General features: G+C 35.9%; 10 protein-coding genes across 10 annotated transcripts; 4 read left to right on the forward strand and 6 right to left on the reverse strand.

Annotated features, from left to right (window-relative positions):
* Nucleotides 1-81: 81 nt before the first annotated feature.
* On the reverse strand, nucleotides 82-3,576 carry HYPBUDRAFT_160684 (pheromone-regulated protein; the record flags this gene model as incomplete). Its single annotated transcript, XM_020222501.1, has 3 exons — nucleotides 82-2,417; nucleotides 2,454-2,819; nucleotides 2,979-3,576. The coding sequence occupies 3 exons, from the start codon at nucleotides 3,574-3,576 to the stop codon at nucleotides 535-537; spliced, it is 2,847 nt and encodes a 948-aa protein (XP_020077922.1). The 3' UTR covers nucleotides 82-534.
* A 1,136-nt stretch (nucleotides 3,577-4,712) lies between these two features.
* HYPBUDRAFT_104684 (uncharacterized protein) lies at nucleotides 4,713-6,053 on the reverse strand (the record flags this gene model as incomplete). Its single annotated transcript, XM_020218364.1, has 1 exon — nucleotides 4,713-6,053. The coding sequence occupies one exon, from the start codon at nucleotides 6,051-6,053 to the stop codon at nucleotides 4,713-4,715; it is 1,341 nt and encodes a 446-aa protein (XP_020077923.1).
* A 118-nt stretch (nucleotides 6,054-6,171) lies between these two features.
* IFM1 (translation initiation factor 2) lies at nucleotides 6,172-8,682 on the reverse strand. Its single transcript, XM_020220859.1, has one exon. The coding sequence runs from the start codon at nucleotides 8,643-8,645 to the stop codon at nucleotides 6,243-6,245; it is 2,403 nt and encodes an 800-aa protein (XP_020077924.1). The 5' UTR covers nucleotides 8,646-8,682; the 3' UTR covers nucleotides 6,172-6,242.
* Nucleotides 8,683-8,988: 306 nt separating this feature from the next.
* On the reverse strand, nucleotides 8,989-10,968 carry DBF4 (protein serine/threonine kinase activating protein; the record flags this gene model as incomplete). The annotated part of the gene is made up of 2 exons (XM_020219243.1): nucleotides 10,583-10,968; nucleotides 8,989-10,462 (listed from the first exon to the last, which is right to left on the reverse strand). Exons 1-2 carry the CDS (start codon nucleotides 10,753-10,755, stop codon nucleotides 8,992-8,994), a joined length of 1,644 nt encoding a protein of 547 aa, XP_020077925.1. The 5' UTR covers nucleotides 10,756-10,968.
* Nucleotides 10,969-11,145: 177 nt separating this feature from the next.
* HYPBUDRAFT_152151 (uncharacterized protein) lies at nucleotides 11,146-11,768 on the forward strand. Its single transcript, XM_020220860.1, has one exon. It carries the CDS (start codon nucleotides 11,187-11,189, stop codon nucleotides 11,619-11,621), a length of 435 nt encoding a protein of 144 aa, XP_020077926.1. The 5' UTR covers nucleotides 11,146-11,186; the 3' UTR covers nucleotides 11,622-11,768.
* Nucleotides 11,769-11,849: 81 nt separating this feature from the next.
* CDC34 (SCF E2 ubiquitin-protein ligase catalytic subunit) lies at nucleotides 11,850-13,115 on the reverse strand. Its single transcript, XM_020220861.1, has one exon. It carries the CDS (start codon nucleotides 12,739-12,741, stop codon nucleotides 12,016-12,018), a length of 726 nt encoding a protein of 241 aa, XP_020077927.1. The 5' UTR covers nucleotides 12,742-13,115; the 3' UTR covers nucleotides 11,850-12,015.
* Nucleotides 13,116-13,604: 489 nt separating this feature from the next.
* On the forward strand, nucleotides 13,605-16,676 carry HYPBUDRAFT_155891 (uncharacterized protein; the record flags this gene model as incomplete). Its single annotated transcript, XM_020222156.1, has 1 exon — nucleotides 13,605-16,676. The coding sequence occupies one exon, from the start codon at nucleotides 13,605-13,607 to the stop codon at nucleotides 16,674-16,676; it is 3,072 nt and encodes a 1,023-aa protein (XP_020077928.1).
* Nucleotides 16,677-16,973: 297 nt separating this feature from the next.
* Nucleotides 16,974-20,931, forward strand: HYPBUDRAFT_120682 (uncharacterized protein). The gene has a single exon (XM_020219244.1). The coding sequence runs from the start codon at nucleotides 17,224-17,226 to the stop codon at nucleotides 20,893-20,895; it is 3,672 nt and encodes a 1,223-aa protein (XP_020077929.1). The 5' UTR covers nucleotides 16,974-17,223; the 3' UTR covers nucleotides 20,896-20,931.
* Nucleotides 20,932-20,967: 36 nt separating this feature from the next.
* Nucleotides 20,968-22,978, reverse strand: HYPBUDRAFT_192204 (cryptochrome/photolyase family protein). The gene has a single exon (XM_020222950.1). The coding sequence runs from the start codon at nucleotides 22,699-22,701 to the stop codon at nucleotides 21,040-21,042; it is 1,662 nt and encodes a 553-aa protein (XP_020077930.1). The 5' UTR covers nucleotides 22,702-22,978; the 3' UTR covers nucleotides 20,968-21,039.
* On the forward strand, nucleotides 22,892-25,300 carry HYPBUDRAFT_152153 (uncharacterized protein). Its single transcript, XM_020220862.1, has one exon. The coding sequence runs from the start codon at nucleotides 23,255-23,257 to the stop codon at nucleotides 25,100-25,102; it is 1,848 nt and encodes a 615-aa protein (XP_020077931.1). The 5' UTR covers nucleotides 22,892-23,254; the 3' UTR covers nucleotides 25,103-25,300.
* The last annotated feature ends 243 nt before the right edge of the window (nucleotides 25,301-25,543 follow it).

Consider the following 25,543-nt stretch of genomic DNA (forward strand, 5'->3'; position numbering starts at 1 on the left):
TCCTTCCAGTTTTTTTTTTTTTTTTTTTTTTATCTTTGCTTATGTTTTTCCGGCTGGTATACTCGATCTCCTATATCTATTGGCTTCTATTAGGAGTACGGCCCACCTCAGCAGACCGTCATTGCCTTTTTGGTATATACTACGATATCTCTTGTAATGGTTTGAAGATGAGAAGTGGAGCACGGCTAATCGCGCGACAAATGCCGATCTGCCAAAACCAGGGGAAATACGCTAAAAATTATCAGATTAGGAAAACGGAATGGACCAACCAACTCCAGCTATCTGTGACCCAAGGCCACATCCATAATCCTTAGCCTCTAAGTCCTTAGATAGTAGGCCATGATTGTTTCATAAGACCCTTGTGGAATTCCAGAACTTTTCAAGGCTGAAAAGCAAAAAAAAAGAACCTTGCTGCTCCTTTATACATTGCTGCAAAAAGTTAATTTTTCCTATTTTTACTATCAGGGATACCAAAAATACTAAGAAGAAATTAATTATTAGATTTCTAGACATATACACATAAATAAAATTAAACTATAAGGTGAATAATCCAGTTCTTTTTTTACCAAATGGATACAGAACTAAAGCAGCTGCGAAAACACCCACCGTTATTCCGATTGATACTTCCACCATTGAAGCACCAAAACTTAAAGATGTAATTTGACTTTCTTGATGATGGCCTGAAGAAGTAGAGTTGGTTATTTCGTTTGCAGTATTGACTCCAGACAACAATGTGCTTTGACTAGCTATCCCCGAAGGAACCTGGAGGAATATTCCTGGTAGCATCACACTTACAGCCATTCCTTTTCCTATTCTGGAGTACATATTACCCAAGATACCAATCACAAATGATCCTATGGCTGCAGAAAATTCAGTTACATCATTAAAATGTTTACCGGCAAAATAGTTTACAAGGTATCCAATACAGGAGATGAAAACCATGGCTGGGAGTTGAGTGAATCTTGCTTGATTTATAAGTCCTAAACAAACAGAGAAAAGTGGAATAAATAAAATTCTCCATTTATCATCAATATTATGTCCAGGGCTGCACTTCGCCTGATTAGTGCCGTCTTTATCAACCCAACCATATAAAGCAGATCCCAATGTAATACCAAATCCCAAAAATAAAGAATAAATAATAGCATAGAACATTCTTACTGAACCCGCAACCAAGTTTCTTGATTGCAATTCTAAAGATCCACAAAGAATAATATAACCCGGCAATATTAATGCTAAGGATCCCTGAGCAATTGCACCAAAACAGAAAAGTTCACCTCCTCTAATGGAACCAATAGCTCGTGCCACAAATGAAACAACAATTGAAGCACTAACTTCAAACACTGACGAATAAAGATTAGAGATTGAAGATATAATATACTGGAGATATCCAATGCAAAGTCCCAAACCAAAGGAAATTGGAACATCCATCCAATTACCGCTAAATGCAAAGGGTGATACGGATGCTGATCCTAACCCGTATAAAAATACACAGATCCAGGGATTGAATCTGTTTTTTCTTCTTAATAATTCTTCCAAGTCACCAGCAGCTTGTTCAACACTAACAAGATCATGAATAACCCTTTTGTAAATGGCATGAGTATCTGCAAGTTTGGATAAATTAACCCCCTGATTACATTTGACTAAATGTATTTCTGAAGTTCTAGTTGATGCATCCGAAAAGGCAACAATCATACAACCGGGAAAATAGATAAACTGACCATCTATTTCTAAAACTTTACTAGTCATTACCATATATTCCTCTAAACGATGAGTTGGTGCCCCATATTTCATTAATGCTTTACACATTCTTAAAATAAATCTTTGTCTTTGAAGGATATCAGCAATATGAACCGTGATACGCAATTGTCTGGCTTGTTCTTTTTTACGGGATTTGATCTTGGAAGATATCTTTGGAAGCTTTTTCTTTGGCGGTAATTTTGGTTTGGCATTCAAAAATGAAGGTAATCCTTCCTGCGTAGGTTCTTTTTCTAACTCGGCACTTGAAGTCGATTCTCTATTAGTATTGGGTGAAAAAGAAGTATCTGATATATTACTATTAAATGTAGTATTCAATTTCGTAATATCGACTGGACTAGTTGGGCTTGTAGGTCCAAGAGTACTCAAGTTGTCGTTGATCGATGTTCTACTACTTTCCGCCGGCAGTTTATCCATTAAAGGTCGACTTTGCTGTTGAGGAAATGCTTGTCCTTGAGTTTGGTATAGCTTTAAAATTGAAGATAAGACACCAGCTTTAAACTGAGGTAACTTTGTTTCTTCATCCGAATCATCTAAATTTTGAAGGTTCATATTTCTTACATTATTATCAAATGAGTTATTTTTCGAAGAAACTGAATCATTTTGGTTTTGGTCAGAGTTATTGTCCTTTTCAATGAAAAACGAAGTGGAATTAGCCAGTGCTGGCAGGGTTGGCAGAATTGGCAGCACCGGTAAACTATGATCATTGAGGTAGTCTAAGTTCTTTGGGTTTTTGAAGAAATCTGCAGCTTCTGGTATATGACTTAAAATCATGCTTTGAGCTTCTTTATTGTAAGAAGAAAAATCCAATTTTTTCATTTCAATACTATCGGGGCTATCCATGGCACCACCTACTACTTGTTCTTCATCTAGAGGTTTCGCCCTTGAATTTCTATTACTTGCACCCGGCGTGAGACCACCGCTTGTACCAGTACTATAGTTTAAAACTTTCCCAATAAAACCATCTGAATGAGCAGAGTTACGATCATGCTTATCGTAAATATCATCAATTTTACTGGGCTCTGCCAAACTTAATTTTTTCCAAATTTTCTTAAGATGGCCATCTATGGATTCTGGTTTATCAAATGAAGATTGGGAATCAGTGACTGAAGCCTGGCTGCTTTTTATTTCGTCATTTGCAAATGGATTATTCTTCTCCTGGATATTTTTATGGAAGTTAAAAAATCGACTGCCTATGGATTGCCTCAAGGACAGTCTGGTACTTTTAGAAGAATTTGATTCTACATTCGAAATAGAGCGTTCAGTTGGTGGTTTGAAATTTGATAGTTGGCTATCAGTCAGTTGGGATAGCCTTACTGGGTCATCGTCTTCATTTTGATCAGACTCGTCAGAGCTATCGGTGTCAAAGGCTTGAGGACCTTGACGATGGTGAGTGGGTTCATCAAAGTCACTTTCATCAGAAAAATCATCAGCAGGATCATTATCAAAGGCATCAAACAGACGATTCCTGACATCAGCTTCGCAAGCGTCAAATCTGAAAGTTGGTAGAGAATAGTCATTACTTAAATCGATACTGTCTCTTACTTCGCCTAAAGTACCCGACGAAAGCTTTCGAGGAAGTTCCAGTATTGCGGCCGCTTTGATTGAAGATTTTGAATCCGAACGTGCTAGTGATTTATTTGATGGCTTTCTAATCAAGTTTTTCCCAACTTTGGTAATGGGATGAGGTGAAGAGTCCTTAGCATTTTGCTGTCTAACATATGATAAATCTATCTTGGGTAAATTAATGTTTGTTCTGTGATTGACACTGGATGCATCATCATCGTCATCAGATGAACCACCACTTTTTATAGAAGACATTTTCCCAACTATCTCTCACGTACCAGATGTAGTCTGTCTGGAAGCAAAAAGAGTGGTGATGATGCTTTGATTTTTCAACACGGTTTTTCTTCCCTGGGAGTAAAAGAAATGAGTCAAACAAAGAACAACAGCAAAGAATGGAATCAGAAAACGTATCAATACAAATGTCACGGAATCGTTAGTAAAATAGTCAAACTAAATAGGTCTAAAAAAGAAAACGAAAAATAAAAATTAGCTAAAGTACATTATTATCTTTAGAAAGATGCGTAAATAATTTGCAGTTTCATAAATAAGCCGCCAGTTTGCTTTTTTTCCCTTTATCTTAAGCTATTTGTATTCCTGCCGATATTGCAACACTTATCGCTTACAGTTTGGGGCATAGTTAAGCTTCAATTTAAGCTTGCAAAAAAACTCATTTTTTTTTTTTAGCGTAGAGGAAAAGTGCTGCATTTCCTTTTTTCCATTTTTTTTTTTTTGGCAAAGACAGCAAGGCAGCAAAGAAGCAAATGAAATTGAATTTAAGTTTCATAATAGTGTCCTTGCTTCAACGATCCACAAGCTAATCTGTATAGATTGGGCAGCATGGATCTCTGATAGAATTTTGTACTCCCAATTAGTGTCAATTCGTGTTGACAAGTAATAAGCTCGTCCAGACGACGAGGGAATGAAAATAGGCTCAGTACAGATATATCTAGGGACTTACACGTTTCACTGCCAACAATAGGAAAGGTAACAAGGGCTTGCAAAATTCTATTTTTGATAATTGATCCGAATCAGGGCTAACTTACAAGTCTTATCTTTGATATTTGTACTATTCTTCACGCTGACTATTTATTCTAGAATTAGTCTTACAAAAATTTCATTATAAAGTAGACTGTCTTTTATTTTTTTTGTTTTTCGATTTGAAATTCCTAATACTCTATTGTTGCCTATTGTCACGTAATGAGCAGACAAGGCAAAGACAAAGTTTTAACTCGAGATATGTAGCCTAAAATTGTATTTCTTAGTTGTCCAGTTCTGGAACCGGTCGTAGTGGTACAGAATACTTTCCAACTTACAACATTGAGGTTCCTTGCATGAAAAAACCTGAGTAAGTATCAATTATTTGCAACCTAAATTTCTCTATATACACTAAACTACACACTTTCTTCCCATTGGACTCCACACCAGTCTTCAATGTAGCCAACGTGATTTTCATCGAAATTTTCTTCGGGTATGTAATCTTCGATATCAGTACAAACAATGATGGTCCCCCATGACATACCATTCAAGATATCATTGATCGCTATGTTATTGGAATCTTCAAGTTGTTCTAAATTCATAATAGTTTGTGGCATTAATTGTAATTCGAATTGTCTCTTGGATGATGGATTGTATCCAGGATTAGGAACATTAAAGTCTTTACCTTCTTCTATGATGAATTTTTTGGCAACTTCGTCTTTACCATTATAAAGTAATGGTTTACCTCCCAAGTCGTATCGAAGAATTTGCGAAGGATTGTGTTTGACAACGTTTGTAAAATTTTCAAAGTACTTATCATCCAACATATTAGAAATTTTTTTGGCCTGTGGATTCAAAGTGGCCGAAGACGAAGAAGATACTGAAGATGAACGACCTTTTTTATCCGAACTTGAACCTTCATCCATTTCCATTTCTTCAACTAAATGTTTATATTTTTCTAATTCTGGTTCCAAAGTGACTTTTTTAAACTTCTCTTGATCAACGTAGATAAAATACCCTTGATAAGATGGTAAAGTTATTGGGTCTTTACTTTTAATCTTGCTCACTTTATTATCTGCCTTGAGGGCACTTGCTTGTGCATAAGTTTTTTTATCATTTGTCTTCTTATCTTCTTTTTTACTTTCTTCATCATTTGATTTTGCAGGAGCAGTAAAGGGACTACTTTTATTTTCAAATGGATTGGACGAAGAAGATCCAAATGGATTACTACCGAAGGGATTACCACTGCCTGAATTCGAATTATTGAACAAGTCTTTTGTCAATTCAATATTTAATTTTTTTTGATTGTCAATCTTTAATTTTTCATCAAGTTGCTTTCGAACTTCTTCCTCTTGTTCAGCTTTTATTTGAGCAATTTTTTTAGGATCCTTATTAATTCCTCTTATACATTTAACAGAGCCTTTCTTCTTAGAACACTGTCCAGTATTTTTACAGGCAAATATGTAAATGACTCGATCGTACAATTTCCCGTCAATTGGAGCAAATGCTTGCATTAAAAGAGCCATTTTCTTATCACAATTGTCGCAAGTTAAACTAGCTGGATCGGGCTGAGAGTCTGGATGCAACCAGATTGGTTTAGATCCAATGAATGTATCTTCAATGGTCGGTTGACTTTCTTCATCGTCTTCATCGCTTTCTATAACGTCGTCTACGAAACCCAAGTAGACATCAGTTTTTTCATTTTCATCAAACAAATCTTCTTCATCCGAAGAGTATTCATCATGTGAGGATGACATTCTGACTTTGGCTAATTGACAAATCTTCTGCTTGTATGAAATTTTTTATTCTCAAGTTTTTTTTTTTTTTTTTTTTTTCAGTTTTACACTCATCACAACTTCCTAAATATATACATGTACGGGTTTTTATTTTGCTATATACAATTTATGAAGACAATTTATACAAGTTTGTTAGAACGTCCTCCAGTTCTACAAATACCTTTGATGTTTTACTTCTTCGAATACTTCAATCTTATCACCCTCTTCAAACTTATCCCACCTTTCGAAGGCTAAACCACACTCAGTACCCTTTTTGGCCTCATTTATATCATCTTTAGCATGTTTCAATGATGAAAGAGTACCAGTATAAATAACTTCGTCATTTCTAATAACTCTTATATTTGAAGATCTCTTAAGATTACCATTGTTAACTTTACAGCCGGCAATTTTAGATTTACTCTTGTTCTTACCCATAATAACGAATACACCTTTTATATCAATCTCTGCAACTGTCTTTATTTCAATATGGGGTTTCAATTTTGATGTAAGCTCTTCAGTTATTTCTTCGATCAATCTATAAATAATGTTATGTTCAGCAATTGAAACTCCTAACCTTTCAGCTTTGAAGCTTATCTGTTTTGGAGTTTTAATATTGAAGCAAACGATTTTTGCATCCAAGGCCTTAGCAGTGTCTATATCTGAATCAGTTGGTAATCCAGCACCATGCGAAATAACCAATGCCTTAACTTCATCATTTCCTAGACCATCAACACTTTCTTTGATAGCTTCAGCAGAACCAAAGACATCGGATTTAATAATATATTTAACTTGAGTACATTTTGTTTCCGTACTTTCTGTTGGTAATTCTTCGACATTGATACCTGCTAATTTCAACTCATTCAATTTCTCTTGTCTTTGTAATTCCTTGATTTCTTCTTGTCTCTTGGCGTTGATTATTTCAATATCTTGCCCAGCTTGTATTTGTTTTTCACGAGTAATTCTATTTTCAATCACTTTTTTAGCAACCTTTTCGTTCTTAGCCTCCAATATTTGATCACCAGCTTCTGGTAAGTCTTTCCATCCCCAGATTCTGACAGGAGTCGACGGACCAGCTGTTTTCACCATTTTACCATTCTCGTCCTTCATACCCCTAACTTTACAATATGTTTTACCAGCAACCAAAAAGCTACCAACTTTTATAGTACCTCTACGAACTAAAATGGTTGATATGTTTCCCATACCTTTCTCAACTTGAGATTCGATAACCCAACCTTCAGCAGGTATTCCTTGAGGCTCGGCCTGAAATTCACTTAACTCACTTAAAGTGATCACAGCTTCTTCCAATTTATCCATATTCATACCAGTTTTACCTGATACCCTCACGGTTTGAGTTTCACCACCATAGTCTTCAATATCGATTTCATAACGAGCGAGATCACTCAAGACCTTGTCAACATTAACACCTTGTTTATCACACTTATTAATGGCCACAATAATTGGGACTCCTGATTTTTTGGCATGCTTGATTGCCTCAAGAGTTTGAGGCATAACTGAATCATCGGCTGCGACCACTAAAATGACAATGTCGGTAATAATTGCTCCTCTTTCTCTCATTTTCAAAAATGCAGCATGTCCTGGTGTATCCAAGAAAGTAATGTTCTTCTTCGATATTGGTGTGGTGACTGAAAAAGCACCAATATGCTGAGTGATACCTCCATGTTCTTGATTCACAATGGAAGATTTCCTCAAATAGTCTAAAATGGTAGTTTTACCATGATCCACATGCCCCATGATAGTTACCACTGGAGGCCTTGGTTTCAATTTCGATGAATCTTCAGGTGCTGGGAATAAATCAAGACCGGCGTCATCATTCATTGTGATTTCAAAACCGAATTCATCCGCAATTAAAGATGCATTTTCTTTATCAAGAATATAATTGTGGGTCATTCCTTCAAACCCCAAAGACTCTAGTTTCTTTATGAATTCATTCAAGGGGATTCTTAGGATAGAAGCAAGATTAGAAACTGTTATGAATGTTGGAATTTGAATTTGAATTTTTTCAAGTCTTACCTTCTTGTCTTTTCTATGATTAATTGGAGGTTTGAAAGATTTAGTATTGCTTTTAGTTGAATGATCAGGTCTATTATTTGTGAAAGGACGAGATTCTGCGTTTTGGCTCGTTCTGGATTTTGCTATGTTATTCGAGGAGGGTCGAGATTCTGCATTTTTATTCGATCTAGGGTTTTGTAATGTAGCCTTGTTTTTATTCGACCCGTTCTTATCCTGGGTCTGTTGTTGTTGTTGTCGTCTGTCATGAAAAGGTCTTTTTCCTGGGCTATTGGATTCTGGTTTAGCAAATTGTTGAGCGAAACGATTGTTTTGCATCTTCGAAGACAGCTGTGCATTCTGAGCCACGGGAGTCAGAGGTTTAGCTTTTTGCTGAGTAGGGACTTCCTTCTTGAATTTAGAAATACCACCACCTACTCTGGGTAAATTTTTCAAAAAATCACTATATGCTCTTTTAGTACAATGTAAGTTGCCCGGGTTGAAAGTACATCCTTTATAAAGACTCTGGCAGTACAGAGGAATGCACCTGGAGCTCCTTCCTATCATTGTTAACTGATTATGAAATACCCAAGCTTGGAAAGCGAATCTATTGGGCACTAAGTACAGTAAAATTTTTTTTTGATCAAAATGTAACTTTTTTGTGCGCAGCCAATTTTTTTGGTGCAAAAGTTGGAGTAAGTAAAAGGTAATGAAGTTATAATGCTAAAAATTTGAAATTATAGATAAATACATAAAGACATATATATATATACATATCTATATAAACGTGATATGAATGAAAATAAAGAGAAAGCAAAAAAATTGAAAAGGACTTGACGGACGTGAATGATGAAAAAAGCTTATTTTTATTTTAAATTTGAATCATTAGAATAAATTTGAGTAGATCATTATTTTAATTAGAATAACTATAATCCCCATTTGATGTAACCATTCCTCGTCTTTTACTATCATTCAAACGAAGAACCAACGAGTCGATATCTCTGAAGTTACGGTCATCACAAGCAAAATTACGGTGTCTATTGGAAACAATATGGTCATCAAAATGATCATATTTGATACGACAATTTTCACAGTAACCCGGATTTAAATCACGATCTTGATTATGATGATGAGATCTGGAACTTTCTGGTTTTTGTTTTTGTTTTTTGACAAAGATACGTCTCTTCAAATTATTGATATTTTTAGAAGGGACGGCAGATACCATTGGACCTAATCCATTACCTTGCTGTTGAGCAGCTGCATTACTATTAAGAGTAGAATCCATAGAGCATTGGACTGCATTAGATGCACCATTATAACCGGATGCAGCAACTTCATAATACTTTGAATTTGAATTCAGATTTGAATTGTAGTTTGAATGCTGAAATGGTTGAACACATGACGAATTACGAATTAAGGGAGCAGGAGGAGCTTTGAAATCATATTTGGAGGTTGAAATAGTATCGTGAGCTTTAGTTTCTTCATTGAATACATCTGAATCTTTAGGTTTTTGATAATCATCTTTATCCTCAATTCTGTCAGTACTAGTACTGGTACCCGTAAAACCAGACGAATCAAGTTGAATACCTTCTTTTGCATGATTCATTATATCGGTGGTAACTTTTTTCAATAAATCACGGTACTCTTTAGTGGCACTAAATTTCTGTAACCTACGTAATTTTTTACGGTCAGAATTTTCTGAAGGATCAGGAATAAAGGGACATTTACCATCCAAAGTATTTTGAATCATAGGATAACTATCATTTGACCATTCTCTAATTGCAATAGGTCTAACATTTTGAGATAAATCGTAAACGTACAAATAATTCTTATCAAGATAATGAAGATCATCTCTTCTTGCATTTGGATCACGATCAGTAGAACCAAAAACTTTTTCTTCGTGTAATAAATTTGATAAATTACCCTTTGAATTTGAAATTGGAGAATCATTAGCACCTAAATTTTTCAAAAAACGGAATACTTTATCATAATCCCATACTTTAATTTTATGATGAACTGCTTTTGCAAAAACGTCTGCACTTGGATATTCAAATTTAGGATTAAAAGGCCGTCTACTAATAATGATACGAACTTCTATATCGAAAAATTCACTTATTGTACAACCAACTGTTTTCAAAGCTTTAGAAGCTCTTTTCATTTCCGAATATTGAGTTGGATTAGTAGAATCGAACCCTTGTTTATCAAAATAGATGATAGATTCTTTCATGATTTTGCGCCATGATATTTGCCAATTGCGTAATTCTTCACCCACCAATCTAGTAGATTTAGTATTGGAAGTTGATTTTTCTTGATGATGTTGATTCTGAGAAACAGAATTAGAAGTTTGATTGACATTTTGATTATGCTGAAGTCGAATTTGATATCTATTATTATTATTATTATTATTATTATTATTATTATTATGAGTATGATTATGATTGAAGTTATGATTATGAAGATTATTATTAGGCTGTGGCAAGCTTGGTTTATTCAAAGCAATAGACGAAGCTTGAGTATGATCAATTTTATTCAATTTTGTTTTTTTAAACGTTGGAGAGGGTATATTCCCACTAGTTTCTTTTAACGGAAGTCGATTATTCGACGATGACACACCATTTGATGGTTGTCCAACGGATTCCTGGAGACCCAGTCTCTTCTTACTAATCATTGAATCCATTGGAATGAGTATTGCATGCTATGAAAATGATTTATCAAATTACTTGAATAAAAACAACAACAAATCCAGCGGTAATCTATAAACGAAAAAGTCTTTGCAATACCAACAAGGAGCTATTTCGCAACTGGAATAGAGTTAAGTCAACGAACCAGGCCAGACGTTACGGACACTCTGAAGTATATATGAAATCAGAAGGCTATTTGAAGTCAAAATCGTGCTGGTTGATAGTATCTTTCAAAAAAATTTTCTTCCAGTAAAGCGTAGTAGATTTACCAATACGCGTTTTGTTTATATGAAGAAACGATTTGCCAGGGCGCGCGCACGTGACCAGAACACCCATGCACCAAAGAAAAGAAGGTCCTGGGAGTAACACTATCAGAAAAGACTAGCAGATAACCCAGGGAGTATATACTGGTTATAGAGAGCAAAGCATGCTTCAACTGAGACACATATCCAAGGTACTTTCGCAAGGGTTGGGCAGCAGCAACTCCAGGACGTCGCCGCTCTCGATATCGCTTCTTTCGAGCAACGGATTACCATTAAGTACGGTGAGAGTACCGAATCAAGAGAAAGAACATTTAACTAATGACAACTTGAAGATATACTCATTATTGGCACTTAACCAGTTGCGCCAGCAGAACGACGACGAGTGGGGGTTATTGGAGCTAGACGAGAACTTGAAGGTGGTGATTTCGAAATTGGAATTGAAAAATTACATAAATAAAGAACAAATTGAAGATAAAAGGGAAGAGGGATTATACGTTGTTATATTTTACGATAGCATGTTCTCAGATGCCGAAGCCAAATTAAGATTGGATAATTTATGTAGTGCGTTGAGTCAGGGATTAGAAGGGTATCGAGGGTGAACTACAATGGGTAAATCATTTATATCGGTATTAAAAGTATGAGAAATAAAAGAATACCAAAAGAATAAAGAGATCAATTTGTAGTAATACTAAATAATAATAATAAAAGTAGTGGTAGTAATATAAAGATAAAGATCAAAAGAACAGAAATTAGTGATAACTATGTATATGACGTTAAAGCAAACCAAAGATAAAAAAGATAGCAAAACAAAAAGAAGGTATCTGTAAATGAAAATGAAAAGACGTTAAAATAAAGAAGGGAAAAATCATAAACTTGTGCTAGTAATGAGTCTTAGGACTCACCGATGACGAATAAGATAATAACAAACCAGAGAGAGACAAAAAACCAAAAAAAAACAAAAAAAAATTAAAAGGATAAATGCACATTTCTATATTATTTTGTAACAACCATGTCATCAGCTTCTTCTTCTTCTTCTTCGTCATCGTCATCATCTTCGATATCGTCCATTAAGCTTTCTTCATCGTAGCTTTCTTCTTCTTCACTATCGTACCAAAAGTCTTCGTCGACTGGTTCTTGTTCCAAATCTTTATTAGCAGAACCACCATTGCCATAAGCATGCAACTCCAGTTCTGGCATCACGAAATCCTCTGGAATGTCGGTTTTGGACCGTTCAACTTCTTGTAAAACCTTCTTTTTATAAGCTTCTGGGTTCTTACGTAATTCCACCGAAGCATCGATATTGGCCGGCGAAGAAACATTGGGGTCTTCCAAAAGACTAATGATTGAAATCAAAACACTCTCCACGGTTTGCGCAGGAGACCAAGTCTCTGAATCTGGTTCATCCGAAGTTGGGTCTCCACCCTGGTGTAAAATGGAAATACATAAACGACCATCTCGGTAAACGTTTGGGTGGTAAATTGCCGGGGTGAAACGGAAGGTGGGTGGAACAAAGGGGAAATCCGATGGGAATCTCATTTGACCTTTGAAATAACCCCCATGATACATCGAGTCTTTATTCAATACCATAATCCCAATATTCCAAAGGAAAATGTTATCATCATCAAGTTCGATATGGAACGATGGAATCCCCTTTTTGGGATCGGTCAAGTCTTTAAATTGTCGTGACAAAATGGCAGCAGCGGTCTTGGAACTCATCATGAACTACTTTCAAATAACTTGTATTATATTCCAGTCTTAGAAATGTATTTGTATTTCCAATCTTTTGTATGATGTTAATTTTTTTTTTCTTCGTTCTTTTTGGGGTGTACTCTATTTGTATTTGTCAGGTCTTCTGATCAATGAGGAAAGTACAGAGTGCAAACAGCAAAGCTTGGTTACAGTGACAGACCAAGAAACAACGGAAAGGTATAGCTCAACAAAACGGTATATGTTGTTAGTTGAAGCTATTAGAAGAAAACACTAATAAAAAGAAAATGAAATGAAGAGGTTACCGATTAGTGAGTAAAGCTTTTCTTTTTCTCACTGCTTTTTTGGCATGAAATTGTGCGGTGAATCAGAATTCCAAATAAAGCTTGATAAGCATACAATAGATATATATATAATAGATATATATATATAATAGATGATATATATATAATAGATGATATATATATGATAGATGATATATATATATATAATACAAGTGTATGGTGTATGGTGTATGTATGTAGGTATGGACAGAGCAACTTATAGACGAAGGGTTGAACAATTTAACAACAAGATTTAAATACCCTAACAAAATACAAAGAATATCTATTATAAGCTAATTTACCTTTGAATACGGTTAAATTATTTCGTCATTTAGTAGTGCCTAATTGTTCAAAATAGCAAAATCTGACGAATGAAGCTGGTAAGGAGACAGAGACTGGAGCGGAGGGGGAGCATCAAAGGTAGGCGAGAGGTACGGGTGTTGCCTTTGGTGTCCCCTTTGGCCAAAAAAAAACAGCCAAAACCCCCGGAGATCACCATGAGGTGGTAAATTGATCGATAACTTCAATCAATTGGAGCCGCTAGTATTAGACATGGATATCGAAGAGCAGTTAGAAAGAGCCGAGCAATCGCCTGACCCATCGCTTGTTGGGTCGTCCATTAGGTCCGCCGACGATTCGGCGCACAATAACTACATTCATCCCAGTAAAACCAAACCCAAGAAGAAGAAGAGTGCAAGTAAGAAGAAGTTGATGAATAGTTCAATTGGGAGTTCTTTGGATGATTTGATCAGCGAGGGGGCGTTGTTGGGGTCCGAAGAGGACTTCACCAAGTTCTTGGATGATGACGGTAACGTGAAGGACGATGCTAGGTACGTCAAGGAGAAGGAACAAGCTGAAGCAGAAAAGTCTTCTCCTTTGAAGGCGGTGATCAATTCAAACGATTTCCAAGGGAAGGACGACGAGGAGGTGAAAGAGGAAGCAAAAGATGAAAAGGAGGTGAAAGAGGAAGCAAAAGATGAAAAGGAGGTGAAAGAGGAAGCAAAAGATGAAAAGGAGGTTAATGAGGAAGCAAAAGATGAAAAGGAGGTAAAAGAGGAAGCAAAAGATGAAAAGGAGGTTAAAGAGGAAGCAAAAGATGAAAAGGAAGTCAAAGAGGAAGCAAAAGATGAAGAAAAAGAGGTAAAACAAGGTAATAGCTTTTATCAACAAGAAGACTACTCCACGCCCAACTTATCTGAATACCAACTTGATAATCAAATCAGTAACCATCAAGAACTATTAGATAATGTCAAGTCTCACGACCACCACCGGTTGCCAACTTCCAATGATCGGGAAATTTCAAAATCAAATGAGGTTTTCAAAAGGTCTCCCGAGCCTGCTCATGTTGCACCTTTGCATACCGAACAAAGAAGACCTTCTTCTAGATCAAGATCAAGAGGCCCTAGATCGTCGTCTCTCATTGATAAATCCTCTGATCGTTCAAGATCTTCAACCAGAAATCCTCATTTGGCTCGTGGGGACTCTTATAAAAATACTCATGACATTGAACCTTCTACTTATGAATTGCCGGCTGATTTGGAAGTTCCAAATGAAGAAGTCGAACAAGATGAAGATAGAAGAACTAGACAATCTAAACCAACAATGGGGGAGTCAATTGCTGCCGCTGAAGCTGCAAAAGCTTCGTCTGATTCTCAAGATTTCCATTCGGATGTCTCGTCAACTAGAGATCCTTCCTTAGTTACCACTGGTGATTATACGAATTTCAATGCTGATAGACCGGATGTCAATATAAATTCTTCAAATAATTTATATTCAACTAGATCGGAAAGTTCAACTAATTATTTACGTTCAATCTCAAGATCAAAATCAAGACAACCAAAACAATTAGAAAAAAACGATTTGGTTAACCAACACAATATCATTCATGAAAAAAATGATGCTGATTCAACCAATTTGGCTCAAGAAGGGGCTTTGATTTCAGAAGACCCTTATGAAAGAATTACCGGATTAGATAACATGGTTGAAAAAGTGGTTAACGATGGTCAAAATACCGTTGATTCAAAAGATTTGCAAAACTCTGAAAAAAATGATAATTCGAAAGAAGAAAAAAACAAGAAAGAAGTTGACGTTTCAAAAGAGTTAACCGGTACCGCTATCGAATCCAAAGATACAAAAAATAATGATGATCCTGTAGCTACAGAACCATCGGAAAAATCAGTTGGAAATAAAACTGAAAGCTTAGATGCCACTGATGACACTAATGCTAAAAATTTACCAATGGATCAAAATGATGTTCCACTTGCTGCCAAGAATTCTCTTGCTGGTGAAGCAGCTGAAGCAGTTTCTTCAACTGCTATAGTAAATGATGAATCTGACAACAAAGTTGATGAATCTGACACTAAAAAAGTTGATGAATCTGAGGAACTCAAAGATGAACCGGAATTTAAAGAGACGGAAGAGAATGCACAATCCAAAGAGGTTGATGCAGAAAAAGTAAGTGATGTTCCTGCAGAAACAAAGGTTGAAGAAACTGAAAAGCAGATACTCGATGAAGAAGCACCAAGTTTGTCTACAAAAGATATCAAATCTGAAAGTACCCCAGAAGAATCAAAAGAGATTAAAGATCCAGAAAAAGTGGAAGATGATGTCAATGTGGATTCTGCTCCAGGCGATCAAAAGGAGACTGATCCGGCCATTTCCAACTCCCAAACTGTTACTGCCGACGAAATTAAAGTCAACGATAAAACCGAAGGCGTGGCTGATCAAGTTGCTGCTGCCGACATTGAACCATCAGAGGTATCTAGTAAAGAACCTGAAGTTACAAAAGATGAAACTGAAGCAACCGTAGGTGAAGGAAAGAAGGCCAATGTTGATGCTCATACCGAAGCTAATGATGACGGAAAGGAGTCCGAAGCTAAGGATATTGAAGCTAAAGATATTGAAGCTAAAGATATTGAAGCTAAGGATACCGAATCTAAGGATATTGAAGCTAAAGATACCGAATCTAAGGATACCGAATCTAAGGATACCGAATCTAAGGATACCGAATCTAAGGATACCGAATCTAAGGATACCGAATCTAAGGATACCGAATCTAAGGATACCGAATCTAAGGATACCGAATCTAAGGATACCGAATCTAAGGATACCGAATCTAAGGATACCGAATATAAGGATACCGAATCTAAGGATACCGAATCTAAGGATACCAAATCTAAGGATATTGAATCCAAGGATATCGAAACAAAAGATGAATCAAAAGAAGAAAAAGATGAGACCAAGGATGAAACCAAGGAGATCGCAGCAGAAGCTAAGCCCGAAACCAAAGCCGCCGATGATGACCTAGACTTTGACGTTTCTCCAGAAGAAATCCGCAAACATTTAGAAAGCCAGCCAGTCTACATCTTCACCTCTTTCGCCGGTGGAATGCAAATAATCCCAAGAACCAACCGCTTGGCCACCATTCTCCAAGCAAACAGCGTCAAATTCGAATACCGTGATTTGGGTACCGACGAATCAGCCAAAAAAATCTGGAAAAGAAGTGCCAATGGCAGAACCTTGCCTGGTGTGGTTAGAGGAGATGATCTCATTGGTAATTGGGAAGAAATCGATGAAGCCAATGAAGAATATAAGTTGAGAGAATTACTCTACGAGACTTTGTAAGTCCGTCCTGCAATTCCAGCTTCCTGCTCTACTATTTATTTATAGCTCTTTACTTATTTATTAAGACTATGGTTCTGATAGTCTGCTAACATTAATAAATATATTTAGTTAGACTCGTATAGTTATGTACAGGAAACATATAACGTTAAAAAAAAAAAAAAAAAAAAAACGGAATGAAAAATGCGAAATACTCAACAATACTGTGTCCTTCTTTAGTAATTTAGTATGATCCACGTAATTTTTGAAAAATTATTAGATTTAACCTCTTTTAATTCTTCGGTTTCATTCACATCAACCAATTCCCCTAACTATTCTTGATCGTTTTGAGAGCTTTCACGCTTTACTGATTTGCTTTTAAACTTTTAAACCAACTTACGAAGGTGAACATTCTTTTATAGAATATTTTGATTTAGTAATACTAATTTCGATACCCTTCTTCCTGCTGCTTTTATCAGAACTTTCCTAGTAAAAGCATTGCCATTTTGTTATTACTGCTGTTGTTACACGTCAGTTCTTTGTACTGCCTTTTTTTTCCAAGTTTCCCGCTATGGCCACTCCAGCTGAAATTATTGCCGCCCGTGTCAACGGTACCTATTTAGGCGATTCGATTGATTCTTCTTCTGATTCTAACTCTAATTTTGAATTAAATGGGGTTAATGGATCTGATAATCAACCTTCTACTGGTTCTTCTGCTGCTAATCCTCCTTCCATTGCTGACGAATCGGCTTTTCCAACTTTGGGTGGTAAGAAATCTTCTAATGGTTCTTCTGCTTCTGCTCCTTCTTGGGGTCCTGGTATTAAAAATTCTGTTTCTAATAACGCTATGTCTGGTTCTGGCTTAAAAGCCGGATCGCCTGTTGCTGCTATTGGTATTAACAATGGTAAATTCAAGGCTTCTACCATTCAAGATGCTTTTTCATTAGACGCTGAAGATCAATTGAATGTTGCTAGACCAGAATTTATTAAAATCTTAACTAATGTTAAAGCTGAAACAAATACTAACATTGAATGTACTACTTCTCAACATACTAAAAAGAGAACTTTCTTGATTACCGGTAAGCCTGAACAAGTTAAACAAGCTAAAAGAATTGTTATCAAAAAATTAACTAAACCAATTTCTGTCGCTTTTACCATTCCTGCTGCCGTTAGATTTAGAATTATTGGTCAACAAGGCCGTACTATTAAGTCAATAATTCAAGAAAATGAAGTCAAAATTGATGTTGGTAATCCTCAAGATACTGAATCTAATAGTGACGACGATGATGATGCTTTTGCTCAAACCGTTAATGTTACTATTGAAGGGGATGTTGAAGGTTGTAAACATGCTAAGGCTCAAATCTTAGCCATTGTTAAAGAAGAAACAAAGAATTTATCCACTAGAGTCACTATCGATGATCTTGTCAAACCATTTGTTTCTAAAGCTATCTCTCCAGTCATTGCTAAATACCCTGATTTGGATATCTCAGCTCCAAGCTACAAATCTTCGTCATCAAAGATTGTTATTGTCGGTGATAGAGAAGAGGCTTTAGAAGCAAAAGATGAAATCAAGGATATTGTTTCTACTCTTTCTACTAAGATAGTTACTGAAGAAGTTCCAATTCCAAAAGTTAAGCACCAATTCTTACCTGTTGATTCTGTATTGGAAGAACACAATGTTTTGATTCAATTACCTCGTCATAGTGAATCTAGTGTTAAATTCATTGGTGAAAAGAAAAAATTGGCTTTTGCAAAAGAAAGTGCCAGAAAAACTACTTCTCAATATAATGTTGAAGTTTTAGATATGGCTAAAGCCCATAAAGGAAATTTACCTCATGTCAAATCTGTTGCTGCTTTATTAAGCAAGAATGGTTCTTTTGAAAAAATTTCTAACGAACATGATGTTAGTGTTAATGCACCATCTGTCAAATCCTTGAAAGATTCTTCAATTGCTTCAATTCCAATTGAAATTGTTGTTAAAGGTAATGATGTTGAAAAAACAAAAGCTACTAAAAAATCTATTGTCACCTTGGTTAACAAAATTACTCCAGAACAAACTAAGGTTATTTCTGATATCGATCAATTCTTGATCAACCAAATTCCAAAAACAATTGATGAAGTTGCCTTTGCCAATAACATTTCTTATGTTGTATTAGGTAAAAACATTACTCTTTTCTCAAACGAAGAATCTGAAGAAACTGATTTCGATTTTGTTGATACTACTCAATCATCTGAAGGTTTCAACAAAGTTGATGAAGCTCTCAACAAGTTGAGAGAATTAGCTGCTAATTTGGAATCTCTCACTTTATCCATTCCAAGTGATGAACAATCTAATATCTCTGGTCCAAGAAATACTACCTTGAATGCTGTATTATCATCTGTTGAACCAAACTCCGTGACAATTAAGTTGCATTCTAATGAATCCGGGGAATCAGCAGATGAAGTTTTCATTCACGGTATTAAATCGGAAGTTAATAAGATCAAGAAAGATATTGAATCCATTTTATCTGATGCCAAAGAATATAAAGATGGTTTCAAGACTACCTTTGAAGTTCCATCCTCTGTTTTATCTAGAATTATCGGTAAAGGTGGTAGTAATGTTCAATCTTTGAAGGAAAAATATGGTGTCAAAATTGATGTTACTGATGAAAATAAAGATGCTGGTAATGATAAATCAATTAAATCAGAAATCACCATCACTGGTGCTAAGAAGAATGCTGAAGAAGCTAAGTCCGATATTCTTTTTTCTTCTAAAAGATTTGCTGATGAATCTTTGGAAAGATTAAGAATCGAAAATCAATATCATAGAAGAATCATTGGTCCAAACTTTAGCTATATTAATAGATTGCAAGATAAGTATAATGTTAAAATCAGATTCCCTTCTGCTGATAATACTCCATCAACTTTTGCTGATGCTCCAAAATCAAAGGATGAAGTCACCATCAAAGGACCATCCAAAGGTGTTGCTAAAGCTGTTGAAGAATTAAAGGAATTGCATCAATTCGAAAAAGAAAACGGGTTCAAGCAAACCATTCAAGTTCCAACTAAGGCCGTTCCAAGAGTCATCGGTAAATCCGGTGAAACCATCAGAGATATAGCTGATGGTAGTGGTGTTGAATATAGATTCAATAGATCCAACAACTCTGAAGAAGAACTTGGTTATGCTGAACTTGAATTGACTGGTTCTAAATCTGCTTTGAAAGAAGCTGCCAAAAAAATTAATGACATTGTTGACGAAATTGAAAATTTCGTCTCCATCTCAATTAATGTTAATCCAAAATATCACCGTGACTTAATCGGTCAAGGTGGTTCAGTCATGAGAGAAATAATTTCCAAAGCTGGGGGTGCTGATGTTCCAAGAAATAGATATTATAAATTATTAACCATTCCAAATGAAGGATCAGGCTCTGATGAAGTCACTTCTCAAGGTGACAAAGCCATTGTTAATAAGATTATCGAACAAATCAAAGACATTGTTGCTCTCAAAGAAGCTAGCATTATTGTTGAATATGAATTACCTAAAGAAAAACATAGATTAATCATTGGTCCAGGTGGCTCCATCCGTTCAGAATTACAAAAGACTTATGAAACCTCTATTGATATTCCAAGACCAAACGATCAAAGTACAATTGTTAAATTGTCTGGTTTACCAGACAAAATCGAAGCTTTGAAGGCCAAGTTAGATGAAATCACCAAAGATGATTGGAATGTATCCATTGATGTTCCTGAACGTTATCATTCCTTAGTATCTGAAAAAGGTGCCATCTTCAAAAAATTGAAAAATGATTACAAAGTTGAAGTTCAGCATGGTACTTTAACTAGACTTGCTTCTAAATTATCTGGTTCTGCAAGTCCAAATCCTCCAGAAGAAGCACACCCAGAAAATAATGAGAAGACTAAGTTCACTATTTCATCTCTTGCTGAAGGTGAAATTTCTGAGACTGTTATTCCATGGAGATTAAAAGGTGAAGAAAAAGATACTAAAAAAGCAGCAGAACTTATCAACCAACGTTTAGAAAATGCTAAAAATGCTAGTGCTGCTGCTTGGTTCTATTCTGCTAATCCTTCCTCCTTCACCAAGGTTGTTGGGCCATTAGGTTCTGTAGTTAATGATATTAGATCAAAAACCAATACTTTCATTACTGTTCCAAGATCCAATGAAAAGAATTCTAATTTCATTTATTTAGTTGGTTCTCCAGATAACTTGAAACTCGCTGAAGAATCAATCAAAAGTTTGCTTTGAGTTTATTGTATATAGTACATAAAAAATTTTGAATTGAGGTTTGATTTCCATCAAAATAAAAGTATATAAAAAAGTGTTTGCATTTGATACATAAAACTGATTCGATATGACATTTAGTTGAAGAAGTTGTAGCTTGGGAAACAATTATTCTCCTCTGTATCTCTCTAAGGCTCTTTCTCTAGCAAAAGAATGATCGACAATTGGTCTGGGATAGTCATTTTTTTCAGCGACGTCCTCAAATCCATGATCATAAGGGTTATGTATTCCTTTCGAATCGTCGATCTCTCTCAATTCCGGAACCCATTCTCTAATATAGTCACCATTCTTATCAAACTTCTCAGATTGGGTCCAAGGGTTAAAAATTCTAAAGTAAGGTTGCGGATCAACTCCTACACCTGAACTGAAACCCCAGCCACCGTTATTGGAAGCAAAGTCTCCATCGATTAGGTGCTCTAAGAAGTAACGTTCACCCCACCTCCAATCGATTAAAAGATGCTTACTTAAAAAACTAGCAACCACCATTCTTGGTCTATTATGAAGATACCCAGTCTCATTCAATTGTCTCATGGCGGCATCAACGATTGGATAACCTGTTTTCCCTTCACACCATTTTTGATAATGTTCAAGATTATATTCCCATTCAATATCGTCGTATTCAACTTGGAAAGGCTTAAACATACAAATATGAGGCCAGTTTGCCATAACATGTTTGTAAAAATCTCTCCACGAAACCTGTCTAATCCATTCAGTTATTCCCGAAGGACCTTTTGCTAAAGAGGAAACCAAGTTATTTTCTAAAATGAGTCTTATACAGGTTCTTGAAGAGACAGTACCCGAAGCCAAGTGACGACTCATATGAGAGGTTGCATCGGTGCTAATTTCATTTCTCAAATCATCATACAGTTTAATTGTTTTAGACTTTATATAATCCAATAACTGCTTTTCAGCATTATGTTCACCAACACTCCAGGTCTTATCGAAAAATTCCAGACTTTTAGCATTTAGTTTATAAAAATCACTTTTTGGTTCTGGAATTTTCGATTCAAATAATTTTTCCAAACCCTTAGTTGAGGAGTTGGCCTCTGGCTGAGGGTAGTTGGGGAAAGGATCATCCAAAGACTCCAAGTAAGCAACCCAGGCACGATACCAGGGAGTGAAAACGGCATACTGAGTTCCTTTGGACTTTGTAGCCAATTCACCTGGTTTCACCACACAAGTATCATGGAAAGGTTGGAAAGAGATCTTGTTTTCCAATAAGGACTTTGTCAAGTCAATGAACTGTCTCAATTCATCAACCTCATACTCTATATTGGCAAACAAGTGAGAAATCTCATAATCTTTTAAAAATTTCAATATAGAAGAATTGATATCTTTCTTTTTATCGACATTTAGCGTATACAAGGGAATATTCTTCTTCTTCAAATCCTGTTTGACAATTTCAAGAGATTTCAATCTGTACCTCAATTGGAATGGACTCACTGAATGAGAACGGAAATCTTCTTCGGAATAGACAAATAAACTAATAAGCGGAACCTCTGATTCTTGGGCCAACTCGCTAGCTTGAGATAATGCAAAATTATCTCCAAGCCTAAAGTCTCTAGTGAACAAATGAGCAACATTCTTACCGGTTTTGATCTTTTCTCTTTCTGTTTGGGTGTCTTCCAAGGTCTTTTTCAAGATATGGAAAGGTTTATTTTCGTCTTTCTTATACTTATTGTTGACTGTGCTTTTTGTCATTGTAGGAGGGTAGAAGGGACTTGAAAAAGACGCAAGTCTTTCCAACTTTGGTTTCTTCGAGGGTGCCATACTTCTATTGTAACTGTTACTAATCAATCCCCAGCTGAAGGTTCAGGATATCCAAAGAGTGCTATATATATATATGTCTGCGAAAAGCTTGCTTGCTAAATTCGATACAGGTTTGACCGAATAAGCGAGCAAGCATAAAAGCTTCACTTACCTTAATGTTTAGTCTTACTGCGGAGTATATCGTTGCTTCGTATTTGACACTCTTGTTAAGTGAAACAAGTAGATGGCCTTGGTTATCATAATTGGTAATGGGGTTGAAGCAGATGGTTTTGGATCTGATGGAGCGATTAATCAAGTCCGGAGAAAAAGTGAGGATACACTTTTTTCATTTGAGATTGATTGACTGACACAGGGAAAAGGTTTTCATTGACAAGTTAAGTTGTGCTGAGCCGAAAGTAAGGTCTTAAAGAGAAGGAGAAATAGCGATTTACACATCAAGTAATTATTTAAAGGTTTTATTGTTAAGGCGGCTGTTTAATGAATAATAGCTCTTGGGAATTAACTATCATTGGCTTGGACCAAATTGATTTCAATAGTAGGCAAGAATCCTAACATGGAGTGGCGGCTTGTTCCTAGTGACACTCCGGAAAGCCCAGGTGATAGATTTGTGACACGTTTGATCCAGCAATATTCTAAAGAAAGAGATACTATAAACAACACTGCTATTCAGTTGATGCAAGATATGGAGAAGCACATTGCAGAAGCCATTGAGCGGATGAACAAAGAAAAGGAAATGACGATGTCATATATTAAGAAGGTTTCTGATTTGGATGAACAAATGAAAGTTCGTATGACAGAAGTACTCGCCAATAAAGATGATATTGTAAAAGCCATTAATGAAAATGAGGAACTTCAGCGAATGGCTTTAGAAGCTCATAAACTTTCGAGTCCAGCAAATATATATCTGGGTCCGGTAGTCAGAGACTTAGCACCAATAGATAGAAACTTAATATCCATGGATAGAATTTTAGCACCAATGGAAAGAGAGTCAAATTCAAATAGCGTAGATACGAATTTGAACAAAGATCTTGCAAATGGAGACTCAAATTTGGAGAATGCATTTCTGGTTCCAGGAGCCCATTCAACAAATGAGAATTTGAACGGAGATTCGATTACTGATAAAAATCTTGAAAATACAGATCCAATCCCAGCTTACAGAGATTTTACTCTACCAAGGCTAGTTTCAAGACCCGAAAGCAGAGCCGATGTGCCAGAGAATGGCAATATAACGAATGATACTGTAACCAAAGAATCGACACCTACAAATAGAGATTTGACTCCTGCAAATAGAGATTTGACTCCTGAAAATAGAGATTTGACACCTGCAAATAGAGGTTTGACACCTGCAAAAAGAGAAATTACTCCAGAGAATACAACGTTGAACAGAAACTCAATTCCAGATAATCCAAGCCCGAAAGATAGAACTCCGGTCTCGAATAAGATAAAGATAGTTACTTCAAATATAGGTTCCACTTCACCAAAAAGAGATTCTAATTCGAAGGTTTTAAACTTTAAACCAGCTCCTGCTTTTAAGGGAGCAGGGCGTGATAAATACGGATACACACCAAACTTCATATTTTGGCTTTATTATATTGATAACCATGAAGAAGAACTTTTAACCAAATATGGAAGTATCAACGATGCGCTAAGAGAATTGACAATCAGAGAAGCCAGAGAGTATCTTGAACAGGAGTTTCTGGCGAATATCCCTTTGGACTGGGTATCGTTTCGAGCTAAGTTTATCGATAGGTATCTCCCACCAAATTATGGTCAAATTCTAAGACGGAAAGTACTCAGACATAGACAAGGGGCGTACTCGATTAATGAGTACAATGGACACTTTAATGATACTGTTGATGAGTATCATATGTATCTATCGGTGATGGGTCCGCACAATATACGTGGCCCAATGGAGATTTCACCCAAGATGCAGATTGAGATTTATATGAATGGTCTTGATAATAGATTGAGATACTTTATGCCTGAAGAATTCGAAGAGTATTCATTACATGAGTTACAATCCATGGCTGAGAATCGTGCAGAATTGTTAATTAGCAAGAGAGGTAATAAGCGAGGACGCAATGTAGAAACTCCAAGGAGGAAAGATAAAAGACCAAAACCGATTAGCTTTAGACCAAAGGAATTGGAAAGACCATCGAATAATGATAATGGTCGGGATTTCATATCGAGAAACTCCAATGAGAAAGATTTAATGGAAGAAGATTTTGGCGAAAGAGATTTATTTGACAGTATTCAGGTTGGCAGAGATACGATAGGTGAAGATTTCAGTGGGAAAGACTTATTTGAAAGATTACAGGTTGACCGAGACTCTGGCAAACACAAAAGTGATAGTCGAAATGATAGTAGGACTAAGGTAGTTGAACGAAGAAATAGGAAATGACCAAAAAATGCTGGATTGACCCCTGAGTGAATATATTTGAGATGACATTACTGGAGTAGTTCTTCCAGAGTACTAAATCACTAATTCCAACGAGGCTAGTGGTTTCATTGGGATCTAATAACGTGCATCATAGAAGATCAATTACGAGTCAAGCCGTAAACACAGCGAGACATCCTAATACAGTATAAAGTAGACTTGCAAGTAGTTCAGAAGTTCAGATATATACGTTTCGCAGTAACATCATTGTAACTTGTCTTCAATATAGGTATAATTCATGTAGCATGCAAGGTAAAAAGAAATTTCTATAAGTGTAAAAAATCGAATGAACATTTGTACGTAAAAAACACCCAATTTTGTTAAAACTGATTCAATTTCAGCTATTTTAACAGTGAATAATACGGAGAGGTTTCAAACGTTGAAATTGAAGTAATAAGTTTTTTT

The sequence above is a fragment of the Hyphopichia burtonii genome (genome assembly GCF_001661395.1).
Source record: "Hyphopichia burtonii NRRL Y-1933 unplaced genomic scaffold HYPBUscaffold_2, whole genome shotgun sequence".
In the NCBI taxonomy this organism is placed as follows: domain Eukaryota; kingdom Fungi; phylum Ascomycota; class Pichiomycetes; order Serinales; family Debaryomycetaceae; genus Hyphopichia; species Hyphopichia burtonii.